The sequence below is a fragment of the Lichenostomus cassidix genome, chromosome 14 (genome assembly GCF_008360975.1).
Source record: "Lichenostomus cassidix isolate B80296 chromosome 14, HeHo_3.0, whole genome shotgun sequence".
In the NCBI taxonomy this organism is placed as follows: Eukaryota; Metazoa; Chordata; class Aves; order Passeriformes; family Meliphagidae; genus Lichenostomus; species Lichenostomus cassidix.
The window spans coordinates 7,486,831-7,511,268 of NC_139495.1; the positions used below are offsets into that span (position 1 = coordinate 7,486,831).

The 24,438-nt window shown below is 40.9% G+C and overlaps 3 protein-coding genes across 4 annotated transcripts in view; 1 reads left to right on the forward strand and 2 right to left on the reverse strand.

The window, feature by feature from the left end:
• The window catches only part of LOC146430777 (acyl-coenzyme A synthetase ACSM4, mitochondrial-like), a 23,022-nt gene extending 18,182 nt beyond the window's left edge, over positions 1-4,840 (reverse strand). Inside the window, exon 1 of one of the 2 annotated variants that reach the window (XM_085074720.1) lies at positions 4,731-4,840. The gene's annotated coding sequence lies outside the window, so the exon portion shown is untranslated. Of the gene's footprint in view, positions 1-1,668; positions 1,720-4,730 lie in introns of those variants that run through there. The other variant, XM_085074723.1, reaches the window with a different exon arrangement.
• LOC146430778 (acyl-coenzyme A synthetase ACSM4, mitochondrial-like) overlaps positions 1-4,866 on the reverse strand; it is a 13,329-nt gene extending 8,463 nt beyond the window's left edge. The window contains exons 1-2 of the mRNA XM_085074718.1: positions 4,731-4,866; positions 32-296 (exon numbers count right to left, since the gene is read on the reverse strand). Of these exons, the coding sequence (XP_084930844.1) occupies positions 32-232 (201 nt within the window). The 5' untranslated portion in view covers positions 233-296; positions 4,731-4,866. The remainder of the gene's footprint in view (positions 1-31; positions 297-4,730) is intronic.
• On the forward strand, positions 2,240-24,018 carry PDILT (protein disulfide isomerase like, testis expressed). Its single transcript, XM_085074727.1, has 12 exons — positions 2,240-2,360; positions 2,631-2,852; positions 9,698-9,904; positions 12,717-12,850; positions 14,608-14,745; positions 15,461-15,571; positions 16,054-16,179; positions 16,755-16,952; positions 18,236-18,356; positions 19,747-19,928; positions 22,067-22,156; positions 23,843-24,018. The coding sequence occupies exons 2-12, from the start codon at positions 2,654-2,656 to the stop codon at positions 23,909-23,911; spliced, it is 1,575 nt and encodes a 524-aa protein (XP_084930853.1). The 5' UTR covers positions 2,240-2,360; positions 2,631-2,653; the 3' UTR covers positions 23,912-24,018.
• The last annotated feature ends 420 nt before the right edge of the window (positions 24,019-24,438 follow it).

The window sequence follows — 24,438 nt, forward strand, 5'->3', positions numbered from 1 at the left end:
CAATATTTATAAAATAAAAGACAAATACTACCTTTTCCAGTCGCGCCCACTCATCTAAGACATCACTTGCAAAGTTGAAATATTCTGGCACTTCCTTTTTACACTGGTTTATAGACTCATAATAGGAAATAATCTGAGATGTAAGAAGCCTGTTGTTTCCATGGAATGATCTGGAAGGTGAGCTGAGAATCCACAAGCACTGAGGAATCCAGGATTTAATAAAAGTTCTCATGATAAATGATGTTTAATCAGAGATCCAGGAAAAGAATCAAGTGTACAGCTGAGGAATCAGTCACCTGAAATGAAAGAAAATACATTTAAACCAATCCAGTTGTTGGATGCTGTCTAGTTTGTGATGTTGGATGAATTAATGCAAACCAACTTGAATAAATAGGTTGTTTGTGCACATCCTCATTTCCCCCTAATATTTTATGTTCCTCCTTTTCTTGTAAAAAGATTGAGCACTGCTTTTCATTCAGAATATTTGTCCTCTACTTTGTCAGCTGATGAATGACCCTCATATCTCATCTCTAAAATTTTGCTTGCCTATCCTTTTATCAATATCTGTTTCTTGATTCCTGTACATTTTATGTTTCTTTGCCTGCTTACAGAAATAAAATGCCACTACTTTTGAAGTATTTTAGGAGACTATCACCTTGACTTAAAACAGCCTCTGTAATTATGCTATGCCTTAAATCTGCACTAGATGGCGAGTCACACTGAATTTATGCACCAATAAAACTGATGAATCTCTGATTTATTTTCCTTTGAGTTCTATTTTCTTTGAGGGCATGGGATAAACACAAAATAAAGAGTGGGCAAGCAAAGGTGAAATGGCAAAGAGTTCCATTTGCTTTGCACTTCAGCTGAAGTGGGCAACTTGGGAAAAGACACGCCATGAAATAAACTTGCAGAGAAAGTGCCAACACTTCCAGGAGGGATTTGACTGCTATTTGTTTCAGTGACAGACAGGGAAAACCTGCTCTCTGCAAATGGGTTTGTCATCCTACCTTTGTTCTGGGAGCCTTGGGCTGTGCTCTGAGCTTAAACACTGCCTGCTCAGCTCAAACAGCCTTGCTAGTTTTAACCTGCCATTCTGAGAGATGCATTTTAACCTTCCTAGTACATTGCTTGAAAGACACCTTTGCAAAGGAGACTGTTATGAAGAGAAAGAGACCACAAAGTCAAATGGGAGACTCTTATCTTTCAGCCTTTTTTTCTCCTTTAGTACCTGACTGCTGAATTTGTATTTATGTGTGATCTTATCTTGCAAGCAGCCTGCACACACAGCTCCTGATTTCATTAGGCACTGTACAAGTGCTAATAGAACACATCTCAAGGTGCATGACAACCCACAGCTTTTGAGAATGATAGAAAAGAGTTTTCTGGAAAGCCAGCCCCACTCACAGCAGGCATGAAAACAGACTAAATCACAGAAATATGCCTCCCAAGATCCCTCACCCACAGAACATGGAGGCTACCACATCAGCCCTCACTATGAACACTCCTTCTTTTTAGTGGTGCCCTCCTGGATAAAAAGTCTGCTAAAGGCACAAGGAGTGAAGCAGCACTTGCTACTCCTCAAGAAGAAGACGAAGAAGTAGAAGGAAAAGAAGAACGAGTCATTATTGGAGGAATTTCTTCTTGGTTCTACTAATCCAGACCCACCTGTTTTCAAGCCAGCTCTGTCCTTTGTGCCACTGAAACAACCACTAGAATACATGATCTGCTTGACCAGCTGCAGCTTTGGGGGTAAAGTTCACAAATTTCAGCACAGTTTAAGGGTCAAAGATGTTTCTGCTACAACTACAGACTGGCAGATATTTACAGAAATAGTAATTCCTTAGTAAATTGATGGAATTCCAGAATCTCAACATTACTGTATGATTTTTTTAAAAAGTTCTGAAAAGACTGTCTAGGGAGGTCTCATAGTTCACATGCAGAGTAGAGAGCTATCCTAGAGATGAATTGGTACATTTAGTCCCTTCAGTTTATTGCACAGAAAATTGTGCCACCACTGAAAACCAATGGCAAAATCTTCTGGTTTAACCCACGAAATAGTATCTTACTTGAGCTACAGCTTGGCACTTGAGAGGGGAGCCTCACAGACAAGACATTGAAGAGTTACAGACATTTAAATTACCTCTGCAAAGAAATTAGTTTTCCCCTGACTTCAGCACACTCTCAGTCAGACCCAGAATTAGTAGCTGCATAAGGGCAAGAGACAAGCAAACATGAGGCAGAGGAGCAGCCCTCAAATGCTGTCCCAGCTCCCTCACTGGCTGCTTTGTCTGCAGCCCTGACAAGAGAAGGGTGTCTAATTACAGAAGTGCACTCTGAATCCACTGGTGCTTCTGCAGGTAAATGATTCCTCCTGTGCTCTTTTGCCTTCTCCATGAAGTTCTGGTTATTTACAGAAACCAAACTTCCCCATACTTTTTCTCCTCCCAAACACTACTAAAGATGGGGAAGTACTTAATTAATTTAATCTTCCCATGGAAAAGTGCAGTTGGCTTCACTGGTGGTAGACTTTTGTCAGCCTTATCAGCCTCTTGGTTTGGTTGATACAGCTGCAGATATTTGAGCAGCAAACCCCACTGCTCAATTCTCTTTGCCTCTTTCTTTCTCAGGATCTGGAGAAAGGCAGGACAAGATGAAGACACATCCATTTCTCCTCCTTCTATTGCCATTTCTCACAGGCTTCCTGGCAGCAGAGAGCATAAGCCCAAATGAAGCAAAGCTAAAGAAAGACAAGCTCCCCAAAATAAAAAAGGAGAACAACGTCCTCTTGCTGAAAACGAGCAACTTTGACAGAGCATTGAAGGAAACCAAATACCTCCTGGTGAAGTTCTGTGAGTATCAACTTTCTTACTCTCGTGACTGCAGAGAACAACTCATTTTGGGGCACTCAAGATGCTTGTTTTACCATTGCTTTGTGCCCCAGTAGTCCTTGTTTGTTTGGGTTTCCTCTGTGCGTCTATTTCTGGTCGTAACTACAGTAATTTACTCCTTTTTGGCGTGTCTGCTACATAAGACACCAGACAGTGCTGAGTTGGCATCCTTTGCTTCCTCTGCCTAATTGTGCAAGTATGTGTTTCACAGCAGTGATGGGTAAAACCTTAAAAAACCCCAACCAAACAAAAATTAATCAGAGAGTACTTTTCTTCCTCTTCCATTTCCATCAGCACTTCGTATCAGGTTTTTTTGGATGGTGTCTCTCCTCTACAAGTGTTTGGGCTTCAGGGATTATCTTTTTACAATATTTTGGTGTCTGTAATTGCATTATATTGTACTTTTCCCCTGATATGAGCACTTAATTAGGTAGAGGCAGGTTTGTGGTCATTCTTTTAGGTTAAAATTTTAAAATACTTCTGAAAGTGTTGAGATTTAGAAAGGTTTTATTTATTAATTGTGGAGGACTTAAAGCTATTTGCCAAATTCAATCTGCAGTTGTGAACTGTTTTACCTCTCTGACGATGCAAAATTTTGGTGAAAAAATAATTTATCAGATAAACCTTAGTCATTCTCTGTTCTCATCTTTGCAAGAGCTGTTTCAAAGCACAAGATCTAAATGCCCAGGTCAGAGAAGAGTTTGTAGCCAAACCTTCTTGGCACTGGTAGGGATTATCAACAATGAGATATTGCAACACACTTTAGAATTACAACATAATATGAATGGAAAACAAACATGAAAAGATTCATAGAGAGACAGGAGGTGAAGAAAGAATTGTTCAGAATACAGCAGCCCAGGGACTTGGGTACTCAAAAGATGTGGGGATCTAAATCAGGTTTTCTTCCCCCTACTTCAGAGCAGAGTCTTGGACCTCTCTGATATCCCAGCACCCTCACAACTGCCTTCTTCAGAAGGGAAGGACAAACACACTCTTCCATTTCATTCTTACTGCATCTTCCAAAAAAATGTCAGAGATGAAGCACTGCTCCCCAGCCACACCTTGCCCCAGTGATCCTCATCATGTTCTGGTTTGGATTAAAGGCCAAAAATATCTATCTGAAGGGCTTACTGAAAACTCATGGATTCATGGGTTGCCTTTCCCCACAAACCACAAAGGCATCAACAGTCCCTGGAAAGAATTATGGAATCACTCCCAAGAGTGATGACCTCCAGAGCACAGATCCATTACCTGGAAATTACTGGCCTCAATCTCTACATCTCCCTTTGGAGAAATGCCACTAAACAGCCTCTGGGGCAGTGAAAAACTATCCTGCAGTGAGCCACTGCCCTGGGCTGTAGGAAACCTGACTCCCCAGTGCTGAATGAGCTGATTCATTTGCTGAAATCATTTCATTGCCACAGAACAAGGAGACTAAAAATGGGACCTGCACAGAAAAGCCGTAAAACCCTAATCTTTTATATCCTCTTCCTTAAAACAGTCTATCTAAATGAACAATCTGTGTTAACATGAGACTATTAAGGAAACTTTGATAATGTGAGAGAATATAAAATTGTCCAGATCACCCAGAAAATCTGTGGGGCTGCCAGGAATTAGTTTCAGAAATCTGGAATGAATGCAAGACCTGAGATTAGCAATCACGGAGACATAGAGAGTGGGAAGGAATCCCAGGCTTCCCAGGAGGTAGGATTTCTTCTGGTGCTTTGCCAGCACCAGAAAAGTTTGAGCTACAAACTTTGATTCAACACTATGCCTTAGATCACCTATCAATTATGAGAAAACACCAAAGCTTTCATTGTTGCATAACTATTTACTTACCAGTCCCACAATATTTACCAGGGGGGGTCTTTTTTGATGTCTTCTGCCCAGTGACCCCCAAGTCCTCCTAAAGCCTGTCAATTCCACCCACACAGTGCCCCAGGTCTGCCTTCCTTCAGGAGGAGTTATTTAAAAACGTGCTGTCATTCAGCCAGGCAGTGTAGGATCCCTCTGGAGCTGGGCAAAGTTCACAGGGCAGTGTGAAAGCAAAGCATTGACCCATAAACCCAGCACTCTTCCTCCCTCATCCCAGTTGTGTTGTGCAATGTGAAATGTTTGAAAATGATGCAAGCATCCCCCAGCAGTGGGTGAGCTCTGCCCAGCAGAGCTGTGTGCCCTGCACGTGCCAGGAGCACTCAGCACTCCACTGAAAGTGTTCTTCTGCTGCAGGCTGGGGGATGTCCCAGTCCATGTCAAACTGATCTAAATTCACACAGATGCTTGTGAGCACAGGGAATTCAGAGCACTCGACCCTAGCAGAAGGCAGACCTTAGATCAGTGCTGCCTGCATGGGACAGTTTTGCTGTTTACACTAAACACTGTATGGATGTAAGTCCCTGTGTTGACTTTCGCTGCAGAGAAAAGCAAACAAACACTCTGCAAAGTCCCAAGCACCCTAATAAATATGCCTATCCCGGAGAGAATAGGCATATTTATCTGTGTACAATAAATTTAGTGTTCATAAGTAACATAAGTATGTTACTTATGAACATCAGTAACACTAATACAAATAAGTATTTGTATTTAAGTACAAATACATAAATTTGTACACTTATGAACACTAAAAGCACTGCTTTCAGAGCACATGCTAACACCATGTCCTACAACCTATCAGAATAACTCAGGAAAAGACACAGATCCCAGTGAATTCTTGATTCCACAGGTTTCTGAGAATGCCTGCTGCTGTTCTTTCCAGTGAAAAGTTTTCAGTTCCTAGATAAACATGGGGATAACCTAAGGACAAGCACACAAGTGGTGCAGACCTTGTGCTGCTGCTTTGTGTGCTAAGCACACTCTCGTTTATGAAAAGGTGATGTTTACCTTTTCTAGCAGAACATTTGTACATCCAGTGAGGTGCTGGGTCAGCCACAGTGCTCCTGCAACCTGGGACTGACAGCCTGTGCTGAGATAATGACATTTAATAGGCAAGATGAGGGTTACTCTTGAAGACAAACATCTACTTTTTAAGGTACAAAAGCTGAAGGTGATCTTACTGAAAAAAAAAATTGCAGTTACCTGCAGCAGAATTACTGACTAGCATCACTCCATCACGTAGTGTCTCTTACAAATGCTTACTTTATGCTTTGAATAATCCAAATTTAGAATAATCCCTGATGTTTGCATAGCAGAAGATCTCACATGAACTGCAAACCTCAATTAAAAAGTGGAGAGGTCGGCACAGGAGGTCGTGGCTGTAAATACTCTAAAAGAGATTGGGAGAATTCAAGGTCATGCAGGGAAGTTTGCAACTGCAGCAAGATTAACATCCTTCCACTCTGATATGTTAAACATGAATCTATCCTTCATCTCAAGACTCTTCTGCAGAGAAAATTACATATTTGTAGTGCAACTGTGAAAGCAGCCTGCACAGAAGATGAGAAATGGGGCTGCTGAAATGGTTTTGTGACCATGTCAGAATCCAACAGCTAGGAAATCAGTATCTGGCAGGACAACAGGCACATTCACAATGACTGCAGCAATCCCTAAACCATTGATGTGGACAGCAGAATGAGACTGGAGGCCACCAGCAATTAGCTAAAGGAAAAGTAACTCATCATGCTTCCATGTCTACCCTGTTCAAGAATTCTTTAGGGTCATTAAACACATTCGTGTGTCAGCAAAAATTTTATGTGATTATATTTCCATATATTTCAGCTCGTTAAAGTGCAGCATGAAAAGAGGTAGCAGCTTACTCAGGTTGTTGATGTACTCAAGAGAAAGAGTCAAAATACAAGATTTCTGGTTCTCTTTAATTTTCCAGCCCTTCATTTCTCCTTGTTTTTATTTACCACACAACTAAACCCACTCCCATTAACATCCTCCCATGTTAATATGAAGCTGTTCTTGAGCTGGCAGCCCTTGAGGAGCCTCTTGCTGCTGGCAGCTGTGGCACAGCACACTGGTGTGCACAGGTGTCCCACCACCCACACATGACCTTGTCACCAGCTCTGCCTCTTCTCTGTGTCTGCTCTCACACCCTGCTGATGCTCCTCGAGTTTGGAGCCACATCAGTCCCAGCAGCTGCTTCCTCATCCCACTGCCTGGAGCGATCGGTGTCAATAAAAACCTGAACCAGAGGAAGCGAAACAAAACCCAAGAAAAGGCTCCAAATAAAAGCAGTGATGATTTCCTGCAACACTCAAACGACTTGAAAAATAAAGCACCTGGGAGGCAAACAGAGAATGAGCGGAATGAAAAGGAATTGATGGAGAGCTGAAGAGGAGTCTAATCACTCAGGAAAGCAGGGGAAAGGTGCGTGATGGATGTTTCCACATGATTTCTGGGTAGTCAAGGAAACAGTTTTTATCTGTCTGACGAAGCAGCCTGTTCACTTGCTGAACTTGTGTCTCACAGTCATCAGGTTAATGGCACTTAAAGTTCTCCTGGTCTCTGACTGCAGTGATTACTTTTTGCAGGATGGAGTTGTGCACTCTCCCCAGCTCCAGCATGGAGCTACTAACTCTACCAACACTGCTTACATGCTACTTACACTCCTGGTTACCTGCAACTCTGACTGCTCAGGTCATCCAGTGATAGATCCTGCCTCAAGTATCTGTTTGGAATTGAAATATTTCAGAGAAAAATGGATCCCAGCCCCACTCCCCCCTCCTCTCAGACAATCTACCTAAATGTCTAGCCTCTAAACTTAAAATTCCTTTTATTTCTTTTATATTTGTGAAACTTCAGCTTCTGTGTCTGGACTTCACCAACAATTTATTCTGCCCCTTGCTATTTCACTGTACAAAAAGCATTTAAGCTTCCAAATTCCCAGCTGTGGTAAAACAGCTGTGCAACCTTAGGTTATTAGGAAAAAATCATTATACTGAACCCAATAATTCTTCTGGGCTAGCCCTGCCACCTGCAGTCACTGAGTATCAGCACTCTTAAATTGCACAGAAAGTACTCTGTACCTTACTTAATAGTTCATCTTTACAATCATTTTAAGCAAAAATATTTCATAAAGGCTCAACCCACAGTGTCCCTAGAAGCATAAGTATTTTTATAGGGTAGATATGCAATTTCTTACATTGACACATCAGAATTGCAGGTTTTCTGCTGTTGCCTGCAGAGAGTATATTGAGGTACAACTAGAGATACCATTTTTTTTCTCTTTTTTGGTGCTAGGAGATAACACATCACAATCCTGTTGAGGGAGAGGTTCATAAGACCCTTTTTATAATTTGGAAATAGGAAATTAAAGTTTGGGTAAAATTTCTTTGAAAAATCATTATAAATTTAATTGATGAAACACTAATTTTACAGGCAATTAGAACACAATTTGGGTTTGGACTGTTGTCTTAAGGCTCATTTACTTTATTTAGAGAAGCACCTTCTCTTCATCACATCGCATCTGAATATTCCCTAAGCAGACACTAAGTTGTGTTCTACTAGCAGGGGCCCCTTGGGATATTAGCTGGAGCAGGGGTTCTGTGAGCCTCTGCCAAGATGGCTTTACAGGTGACTGAATGTGGAAGGGCCTATCACTTTAATACTTTAAGAAAATAACACTATTTCATGCTAATCTTCACAGTTCCTGTAACAGGTGGAAGAAAATGATTGATGGCTGGGATTCAGAGCAAGGAGAATGATGAATAATGCAAGAAATGTAACTCAGCACTGAGTTAGATTATGATTTTATTTTCATTTATTAGAACTCTTACAGAAATGTCCATTTACTTTTTGGTTATAACTGCATTGGACTTCATATAACTGCAATGTCTTCACCAGGTATGCTGTAGAGAAGTGCATCTGTAATTTTGTAAAAGAAAAAAAGACAGTTGGTTTTTCTTTGATTTATGCTTTGGTGCATTTGTGTGTGTGCTTATGTGATTATATATCTGAACATGTGTATACACAAAACCACTCATATGTACACAAAAGAACAAACACAATTGTATGAAAACAAGTTTAACTGCATGGTCTTCTTCTGTTCCTATTTGCAAAGTATATTGAAGAAACTAAAAATTTTGTCTGCATAATCCAAAGAAAAAGGTTTAGTTCTTTATAACAAAAGGTTTAACAAGATAGGGCAACTGAATTTAAATCAAAATTAATTTTTTTTTCAAACCAAATTGCAAAACTGTAAAGCTTCAGGCCTTTATCTCTTACTTGACTTTGAATGCAAAGCAGCTTGTGTGCCTCGTTTCCTTCTCTTGTCCTTTTTCCATGTTAATATAACTTTACAGCTCCAGGGCCCAGCCTAGGCTGTCCTCTCTCCTTCCACCAAGCACTCAGCTGCCATTTGAACTGGAGAAAAGCTGGCACAGAGCACAGCAGGAATACACTGCCAGCCTTTAAAACACCACACTCTGCTCCTCTCTTTCCCTCCTCCATATCTTATCTGGAAAAGTACTTTCTGCAGCACAGAAGTTTGCCTCAGTGAAGTGCTTACAAAAATGGGATCTTATCAAAGAGTCCTAATGTGGGTAATATTTAACTCAATCCTTGACCTTCTTTTAACTCATACCCAGCATAGGCAGTCAAGCAACTTTTGAATTGCTCATCATATCTTCCCAACAGAAAATGACTGAAATGTTGCTAGTTGTTCACCACGACTGGTTCAAGGACGTTTGGAGTGGTGAGCAGCCAGCATCGACATAAAGAAGTAAATATAATCTCTCATTTATTTCTGAGTCATAAAAGACCTTATTCAAACCCTCCAGCTACCACTTGACACAACAACCTCCTCTAGAAAGCTTCACGCTGTGCCTTATGTAACTCATCCGCTCTTGATTGGCCTTTTCCAGATGTTACTTTATCTCAATCCTCTCAGAATTTGTCTGAAGAATTCGCTGAGGCTGCACGACAACTTAAAAAAGAAGCTCCAAGGATCCAGTTTGGCAAAATTGATGTGACACACCAGCATGACTTGAGAAAAGAATTTAATATTCAAGCCTTTCCTACTGTGAAGTTTTTTGTGAATGGCAGCAGGGAAGATCCCATAGACTGCAAAGGTAAACTGTCTTTTGCACTGATAAGATAATGGTATGTAATGACAGGATGTACCTATCTATTACACTGCTGAGAAGAAAAATATAGATGCTCAGATAAAGGATACAAGAGGTGGAAAGCTGATTTTTCCCATGGTTTTAAATATGCAATTTCCCCTGTACCAACACAGGAACTTGAATCTGAATTCATCTTCCCCACTGAATACCTGAGTACCTTCTCTGTGTGAAGTTCACACAGCCAAATTAATTGCTGGTGTTATTCCACTGAGTGCAGAGTCAACCCAACAAGACAACTTACTCCCAGTTATTAGAATAAACATTAATAAGTTATGCCAAACAAGAACTGCTCCTTTTACCCTTCTGGTCCTTTGCAATTCCCATGAGTAGCATGCCTATAGAAGTAGGCTGGAGCAACTCTACATCTAACAATGAACTGGGAATTGACAGGTTCCTTAATATACAGGTATGCTTCCTAGGCTGAGCAAAATAATTGTGCAATTTAGCCATCAGAGGGAGCTCACATGTGACTTAGAATAAAACATGGAATAATTTGAAGTATTTTACAGAAAGCTATGAAGCAAAGACAAGGAAAGATTTGAGCAATCCCTGAAATCCATGTCTTATTAGAGATTCTCATTCACTTACAGTATATAGAAGAAAGGGATTTCTTACCTAAGATGATGAACTTTTACAGAAACGATAAAAATTGCCTCTTGACAAGCATCTGTTAGTGTATTCTGAGCACATAAAAGTGAGCCACAAGTTTAATACAACAAACAGAAAAAAGGAACCTAAAGTTTGCCTCCTGAGCCTGTACACAACCAAGTGCTAGGATATCTTTAACTGCTGAGCCCCCTGTGGCTCCTGCTGAAAGCTGATCTTCAGTATTTTTAGCAACTTGCTCCTCCTTGCTATTGAATTTCCTACCAAGTTCCCACCATCTAGACTTGTGCAAACAGCAGCCTCTGCACAAATGCCACTGAAGGCGTGATGTGCCATTCTGAACTTTTATTAGAGGTGCTGATACCTGAAAGCAAAAGCCCCTGCCTTCAGTCTCTGATTAAATCTACAGCATTGACAAGAAAACCTCTCTTAAACTGGAAAACCTGACAGATTTTCTGGTGTGAACCAGTGAGTACACAGTATTGTAACAACACACACTTTCTAGCAAGATGCAAGAATTAGGAAAGTGCCTGCTGCTCTGTGCTTCATGCAAGACAACTCCAATTGTTGGGAGGACATGTACCACCAATAATAGCTTAAATCACATTTTGTTCACTGGTAAATGCTTATGTGCAACACTGAGTGGAACCTCATGTACCATGGATGACTTTTAAACCACACTGAGCACTGGCAACTGGAAATGTGCACTGACCTCCCAGTGACTTCTCATACAGCATTTGGTACATACTTCATACCACAAAAGAAACTGCAGACTTTGCTTAAACCAATAGATTAATTCAAATACTTTATGGAAGATGGAATTTTTGAATGGTTGCCCTGGCAATGGACACCACATAAAAGCCAAATTCTAGACTTTGTAAAATCATCATTTACAACTGCAAGGTCAGAATTTGGCCAGTACACTGATTAAAGGAACTAAGTAGAAAGATTAACCACGGGAAAAATATGCTTAGGGGCTACAGCACTAACATCAGTGACAAGACCTCAATTCTGCATTTAGACAGCAGAAGTCAAGCACTATGTGGCCACTAGATACTGCTCTGTGCTTTGCTCTGCAGTCTATACACTCCAGAACAGATGTCTGCCTGCTTCACTTAAAAAAAAAAAAAAGTATTTAAAACTAGTTGCAGTGCTGTCTGCTGCAAAATTGATGGCAGCAAAATGGTCTGACTCAATTTTGATCTTGTCATACTGCTAAAATGCACAGCACCAGGACTTACATCTCTGATAATCCATTTGTACTGTACATCTTGACTCTAGCACTTAACTTTTTATTTTCCATGTATGATTTTAATTAACCCTTACTCTGGTCCAGCAAGGCTCTCTGTCATACAGACATGAAAGGGCTGAGATTTTAATTGCCTGAACCTCAATTTTTTGCCTCAAATTCCTCTGAAAACATGATAGTTTGAAAATGTAATTTTTAAAGAGACCCAATATTCTAAAACTCCTGAAACCTTAGGAGAATTTACCCAATAAACACACGGACTGTAATCTCAGCAAAACTGGTAGTAGTAATTTGGAACCCAAAGGATGGAACAATCCAGAAATAAACGACAACTTTGACACCTCAGCTTTGTTTCTTATGTCTAAACTGAAGTGATGCTATAGCCCCACAGAGGAAATTTAACATGTCTCTGTGCCTATCAGATCCTTCCTGCAGCACCAAAGGAACAATTTTGACACCTAATGTAATTGAACAAACAGTTCAATAAAATCTGCAATAGGTTTGGAGTCATTCTGGATTAAACCTCAGGTCGATAGCACTTTATAGCTTATTGTGATTTTGGGACACATGAAATCTTGCAGGACAGATTTTCTACCTGCCTGAATTTCCTCATCTATATTCTCTACATGTGATGAATCATTTAACTGGACTTAAAACCATTTGCAGGGATCTCAGAAAACACTGTACTGATTCACTGTTGGTGTTCTAGAGCCACAGTAGTTTAAACAGTGACCAGAACCTGAGGCTGAATTTGGATGCCTCAAGCCCCCTCTGAATCAGCTTTGACCTCAGTCCTGAGGAGCCCAAGTCATCCCTCTGCACCTCCACTGCCTCTATCCTGATTGCACAGAAATTTCTGTCATTCGTTTTGACTTTCATTTTAACTGTCTTTTCCTTCCACAGGAGTCAGAAAAGCCTCAACCTTTATTACATGGGTGAAAAGAAGAACAGGACCTAGCACTGTTTTAATCAACTCTACTGATCAGGCTGAAGCCATCATAAAAGCTGATGATTTGGCAGTGATTGGCTTCTTCAGGGTAATTATCTGGGAAACTCAAAAGGCTGGTTTCTGTTCCAACTTTGGGATACACTGCTTGTCTTCACCACCAAATCCCACACACCCAAAAGACCTAGAACTCACCAGAAAAACACAGACTCTCCGTTTTCTCTACATTCTGAAAAAAAAATTAACTGTTTCTATCTATTTTTTCCCTCTTGTAGACAAGCAGCCCAGGCAGAAATAAGAAAATCTCCCACAAAATTAAAATTTTCTTAATCAGTACCCAGCACAGAGACCCTGAGAACAGCTTGTGACACTGTGATGCTCCAGCAGTGTTTGCACAGCCCTGGCTGGTCACAGCAAAGTTCCCTGCATCCCCAGAGAAAGGGCTTCTGCCAAACCACCCCAAATTTGGCTGGTGTGAAGAAGGGCAAATCTGCATGGATAGGAAGTCATAAAATATCACCACTGTGTATGATCCAACACATGTAGTCCTTTCTCGAGCAACTTCTACCAGTTTCCAGAGCAGAATAAAGTTCTTAGTATTTGGGCAAATGCTAGAGAAAAATACTCAACAGATATGCTGTCAGAGTCAGTAAAGTAGGAATATATTTTTCCTGCTTTTTCCATGTGTCCTTGAAATCTTTAATATCTGGAAATTCAATCAAGGATTTTCTCTAACTAAAGAGACTTTTATTCTGGTATCTCTGTGCCCAGTTAAAAGCAGAGTGTCTGGACTGATACCTGAGCTGATAATATCCCAAATGTGCTGGCTACAAAGATAGTCCAAGTTTTGTAGATATGGAAAACAGGATTCATTACCAAAATGTCCCATAGTAACGAAGCTGGTGAGCACATACAGCAAAGCAGGACAAAATGTGAAAATGCTCAGTGCCCAGAATTTTGCTTTGCAGCAATCTGCTTGTAGCTGTTTAGGAAGGAAGGCAGTTTTCCAGTGCTGGGCAAAACGGAGAATCTCTTTCTATCACTGTGATGCCAGAGAGTTCTCTGAACCACACTGATAGCAGATATTGCCTGCAGATGGGTTTGCCTGGACACTGATTTTGCTCAGGGGCTGAAATGACAGGAGATGAGCATGAGCTAGGGCATGTCAGAAATTTAGTGGGTGGAAGCCAACAAAACAGTGTCCAAGCAAATAAAGAGCCGCATTTGGCCTTCTATTACTCACAGATTGCTCACAAATACGAGTGCCAGGATGTGTTGGAAGGTCTCAGCATATAAATTACTATTCAACTAGCATGAAATAATTGTCTGATTAAATCCAATTTGGAAGTGCTGTTGCCTTTCATGCTGCTTATTTACTATTAGTTTGAGGGTGGACAGCGCAGTGACTATTTGACAGATGCCGAGTCAAGGTCCCTGCCTTGAAGAGCTCTCAGTCAAAAGCCCCAGAGATGCCAGCCAGCTCCTCCTGAGAGCAGAGAGCCTCCTCTGCCATCCCTCCCATCCTGCTGGCTGTGCAGGGGAGCAGCTGGTGGCACCAACCCTCCCTGTCTGCAGAAGGCTCTGCAGTGTGGCAGTGCCAGGGCAGAGCAGGGAGGGTGAGATCAGTGCAGGGAGGACAGAGGGGACCCCACACCCAGGAAAGATGTGACACTAGATGTGTCACAGCACTCCCAGGATCCCCTTAGAGGTAATCCTGGCAAGCAATATCCACCTTACAATTCTCTTCTTCACAAGCTTTTAGGGGCCTGCTTCACCTGGAGCTCTAACTCCTACACATCTTAGCAGGATGGACAGCACAGTCTTAATAAATACTCTTTCTGGGACTAGGAACTTCACAGTGACAGCGTGGAAGTTTTCTGTGAGACAGCAAGAGATGTGCCAGAGATGCCTTTTGGGATGACAGCCAGTGAGGATGTCTGTGCTAACTATGGCATCCACAAGGACTCTCTGGTTGTGTTTAAGAAGGTAGGAGTACAAAAGTCTGGCAGGTAAGGTGTTGTGACAGCCGTGGGCTATGGAAAGGCAGTTTGGGAATTTTTCAGGTTAAATAATTTCCTCGTTGAAATTTAAATGGCTACACACAAAAAAATAATGCAGCTACAGACAAGAGAGACAAGTAGGAGGCAAAACCAGCAACCTTTAGACAAGTGATATTTTCAATTTGCCTGCCTACATTCAGGCTCCTAATTTATGCTTAAGGATCTGGATGTAATAGCTTTATTTTCCAACCTTCATTCTAATCAACATTTGCTGCTAATTTCAGTGAGATCTGCAAACATTCACCTCTTTTCTTGTGTGTTGCTTTTGACCAGGAATCTTCTTCCAGCCCAGAACAGAAGAAGTGGCCAACAACAAAACCAAAAGTACACAGAGTAGCACCAATATTTAAGACTAGGAAGTAGTCAGACCAGTGATTTCCTGAGTGAGCAAATCTCACAGATAGTGTGTGTGGATGTAGGAAAGATCTTCCACTATGTTAAGATTGCTGCACTAATTAAAACTGTCAGCTGCACCTTGAATTTTAGCTCTAATCTTGTTCTGCAATCTAGGTGTGACATTCATTTTACAAGCTATGGAATTTCAGCTGCTGAAGATCATAAAAGTCTCACTTTTAAAGCCTGTAATTTTGCTCCTATAGTTGATAAGGCCACCAACCTCACAAACTTCACTATTTGTCCAGGGAAAACCTGTGCATTATGAAGTGCTTGAAGATGGTAGACAGAACAAACTGGACCTCACGAGGATAATCAAAACATTTACCTTGGATTTGGTCACTGAATATAATATTGAGGTATGTGCATTTCACTGTGTTATCATGAGGAAAAGGCCAGCCCTGTGCAGGGAAGGAGACACAAGCTGCTGGTGCCACCTAGAAGTGAAGGAAGTGCCCAGCCTGGTTTTGCTCCCACAGCTGCTGCAGCTGGGTCTCCCTGGGTAACAGCAGCTTTTACTTTCAGCATTAATTCTTCTCTGTGTGTTACACAGGAGGTCAGACTGGAAGATCACAGTCACTTCTGAGTGTAAAAAAATCTATGAATAATTATGAGCTTTTTCCTGGAACAGAAAAAAGCCACTCAGCAGCTGCTGATTCTTCTTACTTTATCTTCTTTAAAACAATGAAACAAAATCCAATGGTTATGGAAATGACTAGCAACTGAGTCTTAAAAAGCAAAATTTGCAATAGCAGAACCTAGGGATACTGATCTGCTCAGCCTCTGATTCACTGTTCTGCCTACAAAGAGTGGAACAGATGTTGAGTCTTTTGTTTCCCAGACATCTGTGAAGATTTTTGATGTCCCTGTTGAAAATCACATCCTGCTGTTCACCCCAACGAACTCGGAGACATTCAGTGAGATTTATGAAAACTACAAGTCTGCTGCTGCAGAATTCAGAGGAAAGGTTTGTAACACTGAATCCAGGTTTGCAAATAGGAAATGCCTAAAAATCAGTTGAAAACCACCCACCAACATTTCTGGTAAAAGTAAACTGCTGTCAGTCCATCTTCTAAGTCTACCAAACAATTTTAAAACAGTTTCAGTGACTATTATTTGAATTTGTTCAGGACAAGCTGAAATATAAACTTCACTTGGAAATGATACTTTAAAACACAAAAATCACAACAAAGAGCACTAATTCCATCTGCTCCAAATTAACCTGTTTCTGATTTTACAAATATGGCTTTCTGGGAGCAACTTTCCAAAGGCAGTTTTAGCAAGGTTCTGGCAATTTCTGGGGCTACCAGGAAATACTGTGAGGATCTCAGAGTATTGTCTGAAGCAAGGCAATTAACTAGGATCGAGGTATGAGAAAACCTACAGAGCTGTTGTTTTTTGGTCTGAGACTAAGAATGTTTCTACACCGTTCCTTTCATTCAAGGTTAGATCCTAACCCACTGCCAAGCTCCAAAGTCCATTCCTCTAAAACAGCTAAACTGGAAAACCCAACCAGCTGCATGATTCTCTCTTTATCATCAGATATTGTTTGTTCTGGTGGACACTAACGAAGGAAGGAACGGACGGATTTTTGAGTATTTTCGCATCAGAGACATTGATGTTCCTGCTGTGAGAATCCTAAACCTGACCAGTGATGCCAAATACAAAATGCCAGCAGATGAGGTGACTGTGGAGAACCTAAAAGAATTTTGCCAGAGCTACCTAAATGGAAAAGCAAAGGTATGTCCATCACTAGTGAGACACCTCTCTACTATACCAGCTAAAACATAACAAATCTGCAAAGCAACCCCTTTTTAAATTAGAAGAGTCCTGTTGTGATCACTGGTTTACTAATCTGCTGTCACCCTAATGTATTCATCTACAGCTGTTGACAGAGCATTTCTCTGTATTTAACAACTGAGGTGGACTACAGAGTTTCCCAGTCCTCCAATGTAAAAATTGGACTGACCATTTATGGCCCAATATTTTAACTGATGCCAGCTGTTTTATTTTAGTGGTTTAAAAACTCCCTACGGGTCAGTCTTTCCAGTACTATAATGGAGATATTTCACTCCCTTATTTGAGAGAGATGCAAACAATGATTGGAACAGATTTTAAGGTTACAGAAAAATCCAGTAAATTGAAAATTGGCTGTTTCAGAGGGGATTAAGATTTGGTATTTTTCTTAAGCAAGTTTAGCAGAGTGAATTTTCCCAGGGGGATCAAACCCAATGGTAAATACAGCATTTGTTGTCATAATGAGGCAACATCACACTCGTGAAAAATACATGAAAACATTTTGCTTATTCAGTGCTCCTCAGGGTGATTTACAGGGAGAAAAGATAAAACAGTCAGTCTGAGAGCAGGCAGAATTTAAGAAACTTGAGTAGGTAGATCCTGTATTCAATATTGGAGGGGAGGAGAAGGATGGAAGCAGTGGGGAATCCTTTCTCCCCAAGATCTGTTTGATTGGCACAGTCCCACTAAGGAAATCTTCCATGGGGCACAGGTGCCTTTCTGCTGCTGTGCTGTGGTGTTAAAAAAGAGAAATTCCCAGCTACTGAGCTGTAAATTGTAGGAGTCATGTGGGGACCATGATTGGTGGTGAAGGCAGAAATGTAAGCAGCAATGAACACTTTCTGGTGTGTTTTACATCACTTTTGAGAGCACACACTGCATAAACTTTCCAGCTTCTTAACGTTGGGCAATAAGAATTCAGGACAAGGAATACAAATGTGTTCCAAAGGATCATTTTCAGACAGTCTGCTACAGAGTCTATATTCACCAGAGGGACAAGAAATTCTGACTACCAACTGCCCAGGGGTGTGAGATCCCAGCTCCTGCTGAAGGGAGAGGAGGTGGAACCACGTGATGGCTGAGCAGGATAAAATTATATAAAAGAGTTATCAGACAGTAACTGTGTGCATTAGGTAATGTCCCAGCAGTCTCACATTAACTGGAGCTGCAGTACAGTTTCTCAATGCTCCCTGCACTTTCACAGCAATGTTTTTCTTTCTGCTCAGCAACATTTCTCTAGTGAAGAAATTCCAGAAGACTGGGACAAGATGCCTGTCAAAGTGCTTGTTGGGAAGAATTTCAACAGTATCATCTTCAATAAGACCATGACTGTGTTTGTTATGTTTTGTAAGTGTTGTCATTGAATTGAGTTTTTAAGCAGCTTTAACATGATCAGTTGGAAGAGAAAAAAAAAGAAAGCTCATGCTAATGTACCAAATTAATCTTTGCACTTTACAGAACCTGAGCTCAATGAATTTTTATTGTTTGTGGAAAGAATTGAAGAAAAATTTGTGTCATATCTATGGAAACGCTGTGATACCTTTGCTGACTTAGTGTTGCACTGAGTAGCACCGGATCCCTTCAGTAAATATTTGTCAAGGCCATATCAAATCTCTGTGTTGAAAGACAACATGACACCAGAACCTCATGGTGCACCATGGAAGCATGAGCCAGGCTGTCTTCCAAGGGCAGAGGGAGAGTTAAATGAGATTGCCTGGTTACAATGCTCTAGGATTAAACCCCAGATAGGAATTGTGGTTTAGGAAATTGTAACTCTTTTTTCCTCCACTGCCTGCAAGGGAATTGGCTTCCTTACATGACTCTTTCTGGCAAGAAACCTCTGCCCCATCCTTGCACCAGCCAGCAGGGATTAATCTGTGCCTTAGTTACTTCAGTAAAGCAAACATGCAGCATTAGCAGAAGTATAGCCAACTAGCTGTACTGCCCTGAATTCCAGAAATTCCTAAAAGTAGTACATTTCTGTACTTTTTGAACACCCTTGTTGTTGGCTACAGCTGTGTCACTCACACGAATGATTTTTACATGTTAGTATCATGAACAAACTGAATGATCTAAGCAAGAATTGAACCAAGTCCTCTGGAAGTGAAAGGCTGGTAAATGGGATGCACTGGATCCAGCAAAGTGCTCCTGAAACTTTAATTCTGTATAAACCAAGTGTGAGCATTGCTCTCCTGACTGAAGGACTGCAACTGTGCTGTGAGCTAGCTCAGTGGGCACTGGGCTCTCAGCACTTTGCTTTCTGAAAACCTCCATCAGTGTAGTTCTCAGAGCCAAAACAGCACCATAGCTCAAACTCCTCCTTCTAGAGTCAACACAGCATGAGTTATGGACACAGCTAATTTTAGCATGCAGGAAGTATTTTGTGCTTCTGACAAGTATTTCAACACAGGAATGATGCAAGGCTCACCTGGGTTGCATAGGTTGTCTGGCACACCTTTCCCGTAAAGCTGTCCAAGTGTTGTCTGTTTTTTATGGTCATGAGAGGCTAAAGAGAGCTAAAGCAGCACTGCAGTCAGAAATGTGTTGGTGAATAACTCATAACCGCTACATGGAAAGGTGAAATTCATGAAGGGTGAATGGTTTCAAGCAGAGAGGGACCACAACTGAAACCCCAAACCCTGTTAACCTGAAAAGCTAAATAGGTCCCCATGATTGCACCAGATTGGCATGATTTATGCCAGACTGTGCCCTTCTAATTTTATTTTTAAATTTGCAGATGCCCCTTGGTCCCACGAGTGCAGAAAGCTCCTGCAGATCTGGGATAAGCTGGGAGAGCAATATGAGAGTCACAAGGACATAATGATTGCAAAGATTGATGTCACAGCAAACGACATCCTGTCCGTGGGGTTGGCTCGTTATCCCTTCTTCACTCTCTTTCCTGCTGGGTCTGCTTACCAGGTGAGGAGCTGTGGGGGTAGATGGTGGAAGCACAGCTGCCCACCAAGGCAGGGGCTGTGCTCACTTGTGTCACAGGGACAAAGGAGTCCTCAGCTGGGAGAGCTTTGGTGCTTTTCTACTCTGCACTGGCTTTTGAGTAGACATTGCTGTCAGGAGCCTGAATTAGAGGAGAAATCCTTCTATTGTCTCATCCTATGGATGAGGTTGTGGCAAGAACTCACATATGACTTGGACTACAACTCCTTGGAGCTTCCAATCTGCCTGTTGGGTTCTAGCAACAGTCTGAACTTGGACTGAATTTACAGATTCCTCCTAACTCACCTCCCAAGGAATGTGCAGATACCTCCTAATGGCCTTTTTACTTCAAACCATGGCAAGAGATGTTCTGTCAAAGAACTACTTGTGCTGGTTGTTTCCAGAGCATGTATGACAATTGTCTCTAAAATGTTGGTATTAATCTTGTTACAGCCTCTATATTATCACAACACCCAAATAAAAAACTTTCTTCTATACATTTAAGCCAGTAATTTTACTTCATTCCAGGATCACAGCCTCCACTGGGAATAAATATTTGTTGTCAAGACCAGTGATTTTTGCAATATGCTACCTAATGAATCAGCTATGTTACACAATAATTAGAAAATGCTGCTGAAAGTGGAGGCAAAGAAAAATATTAAATAGCTCCATCCTCCATCTATGTAGATTATCTAATTAAAAAGAAAATATCTCTGAAGAAAAAAAAATTAAGATACCATTATAATTAAGGCATTACTAAGCTTTTCATTTTTCTTCTTAGTACTAAACTTAAATTAAATTCTAAGACATTTACCCATGTCCTCATTTAATCTTTGAGAGATTTTCCTCTTGGATGTGCATGCACAACTTCTGATGAATTGAACTCCAGTCCTGCACACTCACACAATGTTTTCTTCTTGCAGAAAAGCAGAAACCCATTAAATGCTCGTAATAAATGTCAGTTTGCAAAACAACAAATAAATAAACAAAAACACCCCAAACCAGTAAAAACTTTGATTAACTATTAAGGGATTATTTCTTACTTAAAAATACCCTGGAATGAAAGAGCATTTGAAATCTCAAGTTCTTCCTTGTGCATCATGTTTTTGCACTATTTCCCTCAAACTCTGATATTTTGACTTGTACTTGACTAGCAGTGCAGGTTCCTGTAGATGTCTGTTTTTATGGTTTAGTGAGAAAAAACGACATTTACATACTCCTCTGCACTGATTAATGAAAAATGTTGACACATGTCCTCAGTAACCAGTGCAGGAATCAGCTGCTCCTCTGGCTTTGCAGTCTTTAGGCTCTGAGAAATTGCTGTTCCAGCCATTCCATAAAAATCAAGACTCATCTGAGAATATTAATTGCCTCTGGAGAAATAAAATAATCTTTCTCGAGAAACTTGAACTTGCAAACATAAAAAACATAGAAAAGTAGTTTCAAAGCTGCCACATTTTGTACTAAAATGGAATGGAAATACCAAACTTTTAGTACACTAAAACTGTACATCTTTGGTGAATTCACCTGTCTGGAGGTGTTTTGTTTACAGTCCTCTGAATTCAAATCAAGTGGTTCTAAACTGGAACTACTTCTTTCATTAAACTTCCTTAGAAGAAAATCCTTAGTAAATCCCCAATTAAAGGTGAAGTATAAGAAAATTAATGTCACTGCTCATCTTCATCTTGTTTTTCAAGCTGTGCAACAGCTGGTGCTTCTGGACTGTGTATTTCAAAATATTCCAGAATTTGAATTTCCATCAAAATCTTTAAACACCTTTGAATATCATGGCTGGACACTTAAAAGACTCTGCTCTTCAGAGTATCTTGCCAGTGTTTATTAAGCACTGGTATCAGTAGTTGGGAGGATCCCAAACTGGTACTATAAAATAACAGTTATGTTTTTTATACAAATCCTTTTCTTCTTAGGAAGAGACATCTATTTCTTCTTTACATTCAAGTTTCAGATGATGTTGGAACCTGCTGTGCCTCTGCCCTTGCTTTCTAAACTGAGCACAGAAGTCTGGGGTTTGGTCAGTCTAAAGAACCTAAATCCTCCACCCGATTTTGCCATTATTTCCAAAATTTTGTGTACAGAGTTACATACTTTAAATTTTTTTTCAGGAAGTGGCCTATACTGGGGAATATACATTGGAGGCATTTTCTGAATTCTTAGAAGAGCAAAGCAAGACAAAAGCAGACCCAGGAGAGAAGGTAGGCATTTGATCCAGACACTGCCTGACCTGTGTAACCCAGGCATGTTCCCAGCTCGTGGAGACATCCCTGAGCTGGCAACAGCACAGTCACAATGCTGGGCACTGCTGGTGGCAGTGCTGGGCTGGTTTCACCAGCTCAGAGCTCAATCCCCACAGCAGCAGTGCAGCACACCCTGGCAGGCAGGCACCCACTCAAAAACATGCTGGTTTTTGTCACACAAACCTCTTCTCCCCCTGCTCCTGCTATCCCTGAGTCACTGCATGGCAGAAAGCAGCCTGGGCCCTGACAGGGGTAAGCAGCACTTGGTCACGATTTTAGCTGGAAAATAAAAAAAAGCCCCAGATAAATAAGTGTAGCTGGAGTGGCTCAAATCCCCATTGCCCACCTGATTCTGCTACACTCACTGCAGCTTCTCTTCCTCATAAAACAAGCAACAGCCAAGAGCAGATGCTGTCCCTTCTCTGAGCAATCTGGTTGTGATTATTGGCCAATTCCTCAACCCCTTTTTCTCCACCATAAATCAGACCAGATAAGTGTTTGCTCTCCCACATCAGCCTGTTGTTTAATCACAGACACTTCACTACAAAAAGACACATGGTAAGTGAACAACATAACCAATCTCCACACAGAGAATTACACACAACAGAAAAAATCCTGACATGTAAATGCAGACACTGTCCACCTGGCATAAGAATCCTGGGCCCTTTCTGCCCACAAATGGAACCAGCAGGTAGCAACAGTTATGAACACTTTTCAGCTACTAGGAAAGCTGTGGGTGGAGAAAACAGTTTTGGGTTTTCAGACTTATTTCCAGCAGAAGCTTTGATGTGCTCCTGCATTCAGAGCTTACAGATGTAGTTACTGATGGAGAGAGATGACTAAACTGGTACTGGGACACAGAAAGCTGCAGTGCAGGATCAGACATCCAGCCCTGCCCAGTCATTGCACAGTTCTGCTTTCCAGTACCCAAAGGCTACAGTTGATGTTTGCCTCTTTCATGCTCCTTAGTGCTGAGTTTCAAGCAGATCTGTGCAGTTTCACACACAATCTTTCACATGCAATGTTTGAGCTCTGTGTATTCTGTTGTCTCTTCTTCATGCTTTATTTCACATTGAAGTAAAAAAGTCAGCTTAGGAAACACCAGTTCAAAAACAAGTTCTGTGTAGCAAAAGGGGTAAGAAATGGGCATTTTCCCATCTGTTCACATTCTCCAGCCTTACCTGACACCCACCAAATTTTCCCAGAAGATTGCAGTATTAGACCATTTGCAGCACAGTGTTGACATGAACTCCCCTGTTGAAATAATTCTTCTTCCTCACCTCAGGGCATTCACAAACACACACACACCAGAAAAATAGGGTAGTTTCTTTTGAGATTGTCAAAGGAAGACAGTCTTGTGCCTATCAGCACACATGATATTCTAAGTTCTTATTAAATCTTCACACAAAGCTTCATCTAAGCTTTGCCTTAAACCAGAGAAAAGGTTTGAAAACAAAGCATGTTGTAGCAACAGCTGCACTATTTCTGACCTCATTAGCAAGACCTCAGGTTTCTTGGTTGAAAAGATGAAAATCTGCATTTCAATTAATCTTAAAATGTTTTTTTTTTAATAATTACTACAGCAACTGTCTTTGTGAACATCTGTAACAAGCAATTTTCCTTTTGCATTTCCTTTTTTAAAAGGATCCTTTGGGAGGAATCAAAGAGGATCTCAGCCAAAAAGAAACTGTAATAAGAGAGAAAGAACTTTAATAGTACAGAGAAAGAGAAACATTCTGAGGATTGCGGGGAATCCTTCCTGGAAGGAGCTCACTGGCAGAATGAATCATCTCAAGTGAACACAGAGCTGAATAAAAGAATAAAACTAAAGAATTCAGTATCCATGGCTCATTATGTGTGACTTCTTTTCTGAATCCAATTTAACTCCTAGTTTTACTGGGATCAGTTCTCATGGCTTCTTAAAATATTGTCAATTTTGCTTAAACAATGGCTTTATTATTAATAAAACTGCTCTTCTTTAGAAAGGTGTGTATGCCATGGCAAACAGATCAAGATATAAAACTATTCTTTCTGAACAAGATCTGCAACAGGATTGCAGCTGATTGCTCTCCAATTTACCCTAAAACAGCCCTATGGTTTTCAAGGGAGATGAACTATTCCCAGAAAGAAGAGTCTAACACTGCAAAGAGCATTCCTAGAGTGATCTTCAAAAGAAGTAATTGAAGCTATGGGCTGTGCCCTAAGGGGCAGCAAGACACAGTTCATGATTTTTTTATTAT

What these genes read in the sequence shown, in the direction of transcription:
- PDILT (XM_085074727.1), top strand. Translation starts at nt 2,654, where the DNA reads ATGAAGACACATCCATTTCTCCTCCTTCTATTGCCATTTCTCACAGGC. An exon ending in ACCTAAATGGAAAAGCAAAG is followed by an intron (nt 16,953 to 18,235) that starts GTATGTCCATCA and finishes CTTTCTGCTCAG; the next exon opens with CAACATTTCTCTAGTGAAGA. An exon ending in CTGCTGGGTCTGCTTACCAG is followed by an intron (nt 19,929 to 22,066) that starts GTGAGGAGCTGT and finishes ATTTTTTTTCAG; the next exon opens with GAAGTGGCCTATACTGGGGA.